This window comes from Terrapene carolina, unplaced genomic scaffold (genome assembly GCF_002925995.2).
Source record: "Terrapene carolina triunguis isolate 2854851 unplaced genomic scaffold, T_m_triunguis-2.0 Scaffold450, whole genome shotgun sequence".
Taxonomy (NCBI): domain Eukaryota; kingdom Metazoa; phylum Chordata; order Testudines; family Emydidae; genus Terrapene; species Terrapene triunguis.
The window spans coordinates 182019-191597 of record NW_020664801.1 but is presented as its reverse complement, the minus strand read 5'-3'; the positions used below and the strand labels follow the sequence as shown (position 1 = coordinate 191597).

Genomic DNA, 9579 nt, shown 5'->3' with positions numbered 1-9579 from the left:
ATCCCATGCCCCACTGCCCAGGCAGCCACCTGGCCCGCCAGGAACCGAGCCTCTTCCACCGCTGTGAGGCAGGCGGCCTAGTGGGCTGAGACTGCGCAGAGGGGTCGGCTGGGGGTGGTTGGGGGACACACACAGGCTTTGCTCTGTAGCTGAGCTGAGGCCCCTGGGAGCTCCCTGCTGCATTCCGGGACACTCACTGACCAGCAGGGATTGAACCTGGATTCCCCTGCTCCTAAAGCGCCTGCCCTCTGAGCTCTGGGAGAATCCTCTGCTGCTAGCAGTACAGGGGCTAGGACCCATAGCTAGACAGGCTGGGTTCTCGTCAGGAGAGTGTGAAGGTAACACGTGTGTACACACCTCTATGCATGTGTATACATACTCACATGCCATCTACATACATGCACACCCACCCACACACCATCTACATACACCCCCATGTGCATCATGTACCCCCCAATGCGCACACACGCACATCATGTGCACACACTCATTATTCAAACACTGCACATGCATAAACCGTGCACGCACACACACCTCCACATACCCCAGGCGTATACACACCCCACACAGCTGCATGCGTACTACCCCATCCACCCATGCATTGCATACACACACCATGCAATCTCACATAGGTACCATGCAGACATACACCACACACACAGAGCCCCAACGCACCCTATGCATATGCACACACAATGAACATACACTGTGCACACATAATGCACCTACGTGCTTCAAGCACACACACCGTGCAGTCTCACATATGCACCATGCACATTGTTACTCCTGGGGGAAATACTGCGTCACTGCACGTGTGCAGAATTCATGTCCTCCGCAGATTTCTTTGCTTCCCTGCAGAAAAATGACTTCTGATGGGAGAGCAAAGGGAAGCTACAAGAGCAGTCACGCACCCCTCCCCAGCAGCACAGGCAAGTCGGTTCAGGCGTCTGGAGCAGCCAATAGAGACGTAAATCACCACTGGGGGTGTGTGAAGGGGTGAGCAGTCCTGCGTGAGAGAGAGAGAGACACTCTGTCCCTCTCCCTCGCTATTGCAGCACACTCGGCATGGAGAGACAGGGCGTCAGGGAATGTCTGAGGAGGTAGGCGTGGCGCAGGCAATCCCCTCAGGCAGAGCAGGAGTAGCAGCCTGCCTGCTTAGTGAATTGTTCCCATTGTCTTTGTGAATTCCCCCTGGAGTATAAAACAGGTGTTATAAGTTTTAAGGCTCCTTTACATGGCCAGAGTGGTGTAAATGACAGTCTGGCCTTATAAATGCTTATGGTGCTTTAGTGATTAGAACTGGTCTAAATTTTTGGACTGAAAACATTTCTTATCAAAATGTGCTCCATGACCTGTTTGCTACTGACCTTCCTGGAGATGGTCAGCAGCCAATACAAATTGTGAGTTTGATTCCCCAGCCCTCACTTGCTCTTCAGTTACCTATGATGTAACACTGAGCATATGGCCGCACCTATTTGTTGACTAATAACTAGAAATAAAGGGTCAAACCTAGCTACATTACTATTAGGCAAGGGGATTTGGGGATTTCCTCCAATGCTTCCCACTCCCATTCTCCATCCATTGTATTGTAGTTTAAATAAATTACCTACATAGTTGAAACCAGCCTGATTATATTGCGTTATTTTGACAAATAAAATATGCAGAATTTTAAAATATCGTGCGCAGAATTTTTAATTTGTTGGTGCAGCATTCCCGCAGGAGTAGCACATGTACCATGCACATACCCCTCGACACACCCTTTGCATATGGACACACCATGTGACGGACCACACTGCAAATGCCCCCCCTCCCCCATGCCCCGTGTGGTCCGTCACTGCCCGTCTCCGTTGCAGACCAAGATGGAGGAGCTGCACTTGTTCCGGGGTGACACGGTGCTGCTGAAGGGCAAGAAGCGCCGAGAGACGGTCTGCATCGTCCTCACCGACGACTCCTGCCACAGCGAGAAGATCCGCATGAACCGCGTCACCCGCAACAACCTCCGCGTGCGCTTGGGCGATGTGGTGAGGTGAGTGCTGGGGGGGCCCTTCCCCGCCGGCTCTGCAGCTAAGCAGGGGCTGGCCTGCTCAGGGTGCGGATGGCAGACTGCAATAGGGAAACCCCGGGGTGCTGCAGGGAGCGCCCTTCTGTGACGCTGCTCAGGGTTGGGTGGCACCTCGCTACCACCTGCCCTTAGCAGGAGGAAACCATGGCTGTGCCTGCTGGGGGTCAGCTCCCCAACTCCCCCAGTCCCGGGCAACACCGTCACTCCCTTCTCAGCCTACACAGGCCCCGCTGTCCCTCTGCGGGTGAGCTGTTACTACTCAAGAAAGGGATCTTGGCGTCACCGTGGATAAGTCTCTGAAAACATCCGCTCAATGTGCAGCGGCAGTCAAAAAAGCAAACAGAATGTTAGGAACCATTACGAAAGGGATAGTAAGAGAGGAAATATCACAATGCCACTCTATAAATCCATGGCACGCCCACTCCTTGAATACTGGGTGCAGCTCTGGTTGCCCCGTCTAAAAAAAAAAAAAGAGAGAGAAAGGTACAGATGAGTGTGACAAAAATAATTAAGGGAATGGAACAGTTTCCATAAGAAAGGAGATTTAAAAGACTGGGACTGTTCATCTTAGAAAAGAGACATCTAAGAGGGGATGTGATAGAGGTGTACAAAATCAGGAGTGGTGCGGAGAAAGGGAACAGGGAAGTGTTACTTATGATCTCTTCACATAACACAAGAACTAGGGGCCACCCCATGAAATTAATAGGCATCAGGTTTAAAACAGTGGCTCTCAACCTTTCCAGACTACTGGACCCCTTTCAAGGAGTCTGAGTTGTCTTGTGTACTCCAAGTTTCACCTCACTTAAAAACTAGTTGCTTACAAAATCAGACATAAAAATACAAAAGTGTCACAGCCACACTCTTACTGAAAAATGGCTGACTTTCTCATTTTTACCATATAATTATAAAATAAATCAATTGGAATATAAATATTGTATTCACATTTCAGTGTACAGTATATAGAGCAGTATAAACAAGGAAATTTGTCTGTATAAAATTGTAGTTTGTACTGACTTCGCTAGTGCTTTTTATGTAGCCTGATGTAAAACTAGGTGGATATCTAGATGAGTTGACGTACCCCCTGGAAGACCCGTGCGTGCCCCCAGGGGAACGTGTACCCCTGGTTGAGAACCACTGGGTTAAAACGAAGAAAAGGAAGTACTTCTTCACACAACGCACAGCCAACCTGTGCCGCTCGTTGCCAGGGGCTGCTGTGAAGGCCTAAAGTATAACTCGGTTAAAAAAAGAATTAGGTAAGTTCCTGGAGGATAGATCCAGCCATGGCTATTAGCCAAGATGGTCAGGGACACAGCCCCATGCTTTGGGTGGCCCTAAGCCTCTGACTGCGAGAAGCTGGGACTGGACGATGGGATGGATCACTTGCCTATTGCCCTGTTCTATTCATTCCCTCTGGGGCACCTGGCATTCCACTGTCGGAAGACAGGACACTGAGCTAGATGGACCTTTGGTTTGATCCAGTCTGGCCTTTCTGATGTTGTTAATACACAATGACTAGCCCGAGAGAGGTGTGTCCACTCCCCCTTTCCTGAACAGAGCCTGCTGGGGGCACGTTGCCTCCTTGGCACTGCCTTTAACTTCAAGGCTTTAAGATTGTAATTTCCAGTGTAGATGCATCAATCCGGAATATTATCCATGCCCATATTTTGCAGTGTCTCTGAGGGCCAGTGCGGTATTCACACACAATAGAGCCCTCACATGCCTGCTTGGATGAATCATTGTATGGGGGGGCTCAGTAGGGGGTAGTCTCCCCAGCAGTCAACACCAGGGGGCACTGTGCTGCAGGGAGCGGGGGCTCAGTAGGGGGCGCTGTGCTGCAGGGAGTGGGGGCTCAGTAGGGGGCGCTGTGCTGCAGGGGGGCTCAGTAGGGGGCGCTCTCCCCTGGCGGTCTGTGCTGGGGGGAGGTGCTGTGCTGCAGGTGCCAGGCTGAGCCGGGGTCTGTCCTGCAGCATCCAGGCCTGCCCGGATGTGAAGTACGGGAAACGGATCCACGTGCTGCCCATTGACGACACCATCGTCGGCCTGACCGGGAACCTCTTTGACGTGTACCTGAAGCCCTACTTTCTGGAGGCCTATCGGCCTGTGCACAAAGGTGAGCCTGGGTCAAGGGGAGCCCTGAGACTGACCCCTCCTTCCTGGGATGATGGTGTGGGGGGCAGCTCCCTGTGGGGGGTGGCGCGGGGCTGGCTGTCTTGTCTCTGTTAGGGGAGGCGCCCAGCCTGGAGCAGGTTCGGTGGGGCTGTCCCCCAACAGGGGGTGCTCCCGCCAGGTGTGGGTTGGACTCCCCGCCTCTCCCCAGCCGGCTCGGTAACGACGTCCCCTCCCCCACCAGGTGACATCTTCCTGGTGCGCGGCGGGATGCGGGCCGTGGAGTTCAAGGTGGTGGAAGTGGATCCGAGCCCCCACTGCATCGTGGCCCCCGACACCGTCATCCACTGCGAGGGTGAGCCCATCAAGAGAGAGGTGGGTGCAGCCGCCCCCCCTGGGCCCTTCTGCGGGTGCCCCAGAGACTGCTGGATCCTGGCGGGAGGGGGAAGCAGGGCCCATGGTGCTGGATCTAGGTGCGGGGCAGGGCTCATGGTGCTGGATCTAGGTGCGGGGCAGGGCCCATGGTGCTGGATCCCGGGGGAGCAGGGCCCATGGTGCTGGATCCTGGGGAGGGGTGGGAGCAGGGCCCATGGTGCTGGATCTGTGGGGAGGTGGAACAGGGCCCACGGTGCTGGATCTGTGGGGAGGTGGAACAGGGTCCACGGTGCTGGATCTTGGGGGAGCAGGGTGGGTCGGGGCTGGGTCCCAGCGGGGTGGGGGCAGCGTGACTGTCTGTGGGGATCAGAGGGGGAGGGAGTGGGTGCTGGTCCCAATGTGGCTGCCAGGGTTTTGGGGGGCCGGCTTGGCCACACCGTGACCCTGCCCATCACCCACGCAGGACGAGGAGGAGAGCCTGAACGACGTGGGCTACGATGACATCGGGGGCTGCCGGAAGCAGATGGCTCAGATCAAGGAGATGGTGGAGCTGCCCCTGCGCCACCCAGGGCTCTTCAAAGCCATCGGCGTCAAGGTACCGTGAGCCCAGCAGGGCGGGGCCACCTCATCCAATCCCACAGCCGAGCAGATCTCACTGCTAGGGTATCCTTGCATAAACAGCCCTGCGCTCCTCCCCAGAGGCAGCTGCATCTCTGTGCTGGGCAAGGGATCCCTGTATAATCAGCCCCAGCACTCCACCCTTGGAGCTGCTCCCCCACCTCAGAGCAATGGGGTCAGGCTCTCTGCAGACTCAGGCAGCGGCGCCTTCCCTGTCACACCCTCTGTCACATTTTCTACCTTTTCCTCCCAACCATGAGGGCTGGCAACACACTTCTTAGCAGAAGCTGCAATCCTGACCTCGCCCAGGACCCCATTTGCTGGGTCCCCAGACACGGGCCTCAGTCTGGCCTGGGGTGTCCCCAGAGCCATCTGGAGGGTCCCCCTCCCTCTGCACCCCAGGACAGGACCATTTCAGCTTCGATTAACCCCGCAGTCCCCCCCCCCCCCCCCCCCCCCCCGATGGGACACTGGGTCTGGGGGCGTCCGCCTGCACGTCACACGCCTGCCCGGGGAGACTGCGTTGGGCACTTTTCCCATCAGGCGCCTCTTGCCAACCGGGTCTGTTCCCTCCTCAGCCGCCCCGAGGCATCCTGCTGTACGGCCCCCCCGGCACCGGGAAAACGCTGGTGGCCCGAGCTGTGGCCAACGAAACAGGAGCCTTCTTCTTCCTCATCAACGGTGAGAGACGCCAAGCGGGGGGAGGGGAAGGGGTGGGGAGCCCGTCCGTCCCCACAAGTCTGGCCGTCCTTCCATGTGTCCGTCCGTCCCCACATGTCCGTTCGTCTGTCTGTCCCCACGCGTGCCTGTCCGTCTGTCCCCACGCACTCCCCTCTCGCTCATCTCTGGCATTTCTCATGCACCTCTCGCTGTGGTCTCCGGCTGCCCGCCCCGCAGCATCCACCCTCCCTCCTGGTGCTCTGCCAGGAGTGGGCTGGGTGCCCTCAGTTTTTTCCCTTCGCCCTGGCGCTCTCCCATGCTGGCGTGGTGATGCTGCCTGGTGCAGAGTCGGGCAGCTGGCATAGAGGCCCCATTGTGCCCTGGGGTTTTCATGGCTTCCTGACCCCTTGCTGGGGATTCCCTTCTGCCCTGAAGCATGCGAGTGGCTAGCCCCTGCCATGGCCCTGGAGGCTGGCATCACTCCCTGTATGAACAGCCCTGCGCCCCACCCCAGCTGCATCTCAGTGCCAGGCAAGGGAGCCCTTCATAAAGAGCCCCTGCCCCCTCCCAGGTCCGGAGATCATGAGCAAGCTGGCGGGCGAGTCAGAGAGCAACCTGCGCAAAGCCTTTGAGGAGGCTGAGAAGAACGCGCCGGCCATCATCTTCATCGATGAGCTGGACGCCATTGCCCCCAAGAGGGAGAAGGTGAGATGGTGGCGGGGGATCCCAGTATAAACAGCCCTCGCGCCCCACCCCAGAGGCAGCTGCATCTCAGCATCAGGGAGGGATCCCAGTATAAACAGCCCTCGCACCCCACGTCAGAGGCAGCTGCATCTCAGCATCAGGGAGGGATCACTGTATAAACAGCCCTTGTGCCCCACCCCAGAGGCAGCTGCATCTCAGCATCAGGGAGGGATCCCAGTATAAACAGCCCTCGCGCCCCACCCCAGAGGCAGCTGCATCTCAGCACTGGGTGAGGGATCATATGTGAACAATCTAACCCATCAGGGTTAAAGTTGATGGAGGAATAGTCAATGTTATTGTCACAGCTCCACAGGCCTGGTGCTCTCGCACGGCTCTGGGACAGTCCCTAGGAGGACTCCTTCAGTGCGTCAGCCCCCTTAGGGTCACACTCTTTCACTGGGGTCGGCGCCTCATCTTCCCCACCTCCTGGGACCGAACCTCCGAGCCGTCAGCACCCCGGGGTCACGCCACGACGAGTCCATTTGGATTGGCCCCCCGGGGGAGACTTGCAGCCCCAGAGGGAGCAATGCAACCCCCATTTCCTGACTCTGGAGTGACTGTCAGCCAGCGGTGTGTAACAGCAGGGTTTATTAGGGAACACAGCTTAGAAAGTCTTTAGTTAACATGAGAATGGAAAGTTACAGCAAAGTCCATTTGGGTCGGGCCCCAGCCCAGAGCCCTCTTGACTCTTCTGTAGTCTCCATCCCGAAACTTCTGCTTCCAGCAGCCCCCACTTACCCACCTCACCTGGCCCCTCCTCCATCCTTCATCCTTGTTCCCGGGCAAACATTGTCACCTGGCTTCCTCCTTAGCCCGTTGTTCTCCTGCTGGTCCAACCTGGCTGACTTCCTGCAGAGGGGCGGGTCATCCATGGTTATTAGTCGCTAGGTACCAAATGTACGGGCAATTGGAGTGAACATTGTTTTCTGGGACCATCCGTGGGCGTGGGGCCAGCCGCAGACAGCCAGGCGTCAGTCACGTCTGTATCTCTGGGTCTCTGCAACCTTTTCCCCGACCTAGTTATCCATATAGCTCATGGGAGAAACTAAGGCACACACAAGACTCATCCAAAATATTGTGAAAAATTCCCACTCTGTCACAGTAATGTTTCAGTCGGGCTTTTGACACAGTCCCACATGACATTTTCATACGCAAAGTAGGGAAATGTGGTCTAGATACAAATACTATAAGGTGGGTGCACAACTGGTTCAGGGATACTCAAAGAGTACTTATCAATGGTTTGCTGTCAGAGTGGGTCTAGTGGGTCCCACAGGGGTCAGTCCTGGGTCTGGTTCTAGTCAATATTTTCATTAATTATTTGGATAACGGAGTGCAGAGTGTGCTGATAAAATCTGCGTCTGACGCCAGGCTGGGAGGGGCTGGAGGCCAGGATTGGAATTCAAAATGACCTTGACAAATTGGAGAATTGGCCGGAAATCAGCAAGATGAAATTCAGTAAAGACAAGTACAAAGTACTTCACTCAGGAAGGAAAAATCGAATGCACAACCAGAAAACGGGGAATACCTGGCTAGGCAGTCAAAGTGCTGGAAAGGAGCTGGGGTTATAGCGGATCACAAATCGAATACGAGTCAACAGTGTGATGCGGCTGTGAAAAAGGCTGATCTCATTCTGGGGTGTATTAACAGGAGTGTCATATGTATGACGCAGGAGGTGACTGTCCCACTCTTCTCAGCACTGGGGAGGCCTCAGCTGGAGTCCCGTGTCCAGTTCTGGGTGCCGCGCTTTAGGGAAGATGTGGACACGTTGCAGAGAGGCCAGAGGAGAGCACCAAACATGATCAAAGGTTTAGCAAACCGGATCTGTGAGGAAAGGTTCAAACCTGGGCATGTTTAGCCTGAGAAAAGACGACTGAGGGGGACCTGAGAACAGTCTTCAAACATGTGAAGGGCTGTTACAAAGAGGATGGGGATCAGTTGTTCTCCATGTCCCCGGGGGGGTAGGATGAGAGCAATGGGCTTAATCTACAGCAAGGGAGATTTCGGTTGGATATTAGGCAAAACTTTCTAACGCCAAGCGGAGTTCGGCTCTGGAACAGGCGACCGAGGGCGGTTGTGGAATCCCCGTTATTGGAGGTTTGTAAGAACAGTTTGGACCAACCCCTGTCAGGGATGGGCTAGGGTTACAGGGGCTGGACCTGGTGACCTCTTGAGGCCCCTTCCTGCCTGACATCTCTAGGATTCTGTGATCATTGATAATAAAGAGGGGCCGTGTCGTGGCTGTTGGAGGCCCCAGGACACACGCACATGCGTGTGCGCACACACACACACCTGGCCCTGGCTGGCTGGTGTTTCTCGCCGTCTTGCTCTGATGCCAGCTGCCCTGATTTCCTGCTTTGGCCGGGCAAGGGGGGTTGGTATGGGATGGAGCGAGCCCACTCCTGGCAGGGGTTCGGGCCTATGGGATTTTACAGCGCCAGATCCTCCTGCTCCATCTAGGAGGTGAGACCAGCAGCTCCCAATCGGAGTGAGAAGAGCAGGGAGTCCCCCGCCCCCAGCCGGGCACCAGGGGGCGCTGTGCTGCTGGGCAATCCGTGTGTCAGCCTGGCCCAGAGCTGGCTGAGCAGCACAGAAGTCCCAGGGGCCCCGGTCACTGGTGCTGCGAGTCTCCCCGTTCTCAGCCCCTCCCCCGTTGCAGACACACGGCGAGGTAGAGCGCAGGATCGTGTCCCAGCTGCTGACGCTCATGGACGGCCTGAAGCAGCGCTCCCATGTCATCGTCATGGCCGCCACCAACCGGCCCAACAGTGTCGACCCCGCCCTGCGCAGGTTTGGTAGGTGCCCGGGTGTGGGGCTGCATCGGGACCCCACCCAGAGCCCTCACTCTGGGGAGCAAGTAAATCCCGGACTGAAAGCCCTGGCTTCCCATCTTCCCTGTGCTGCTGCACTAGCTGGGGATAGAACTCAGGAGTCCTGGCTCCCAGCCCCCCTGCTCTGACCCACTAGACTCCACTCCCCTCCCAGAGCTGGGGATAGAACCCAGGAGTCCTGGCTCC

General features: G+C 56.4%; 1 protein-coding gene across 1 annotated transcript in view; it reads left to right on the top strand.

Moving 5' to 3' along the window:
* Window positions 1-855: 855 nt before the first annotated feature.
* The window catches only part of LOC112108799 (transitional endoplasmic reticulum ATPase-like), a 19937-nt gene continuing 11213 nt past the window's right edge, over window positions 856-9579 (top strand). Inside the window, exons 1-8 of the mRNA XM_026658501.2 lie at window positions 856-929; window positions 1854-2026; window positions 4030-4172; window positions 4413-4543; window positions 5007-5138; window positions 5740-5842; window positions 6393-6526; window positions 9222-9357. Of these exons, the coding sequence (XP_026514286.1) occupies window positions 873-929; window positions 1854-2026; window positions 4030-4172; window positions 4413-4543; window positions 5007-5138; window positions 5740-5842; window positions 6393-6526; window positions 9222-9357 (1009 nt within the window). The 5' untranslated portion in view covers window positions 856-872. The remainder of the gene's footprint in view (window positions 930-1853; window positions 2027-4029; window positions 4173-4412; window positions 4544-5006; window positions 5139-5739; window positions 5843-6392; window positions 6527-9221; window positions 9358-9579) is intronic.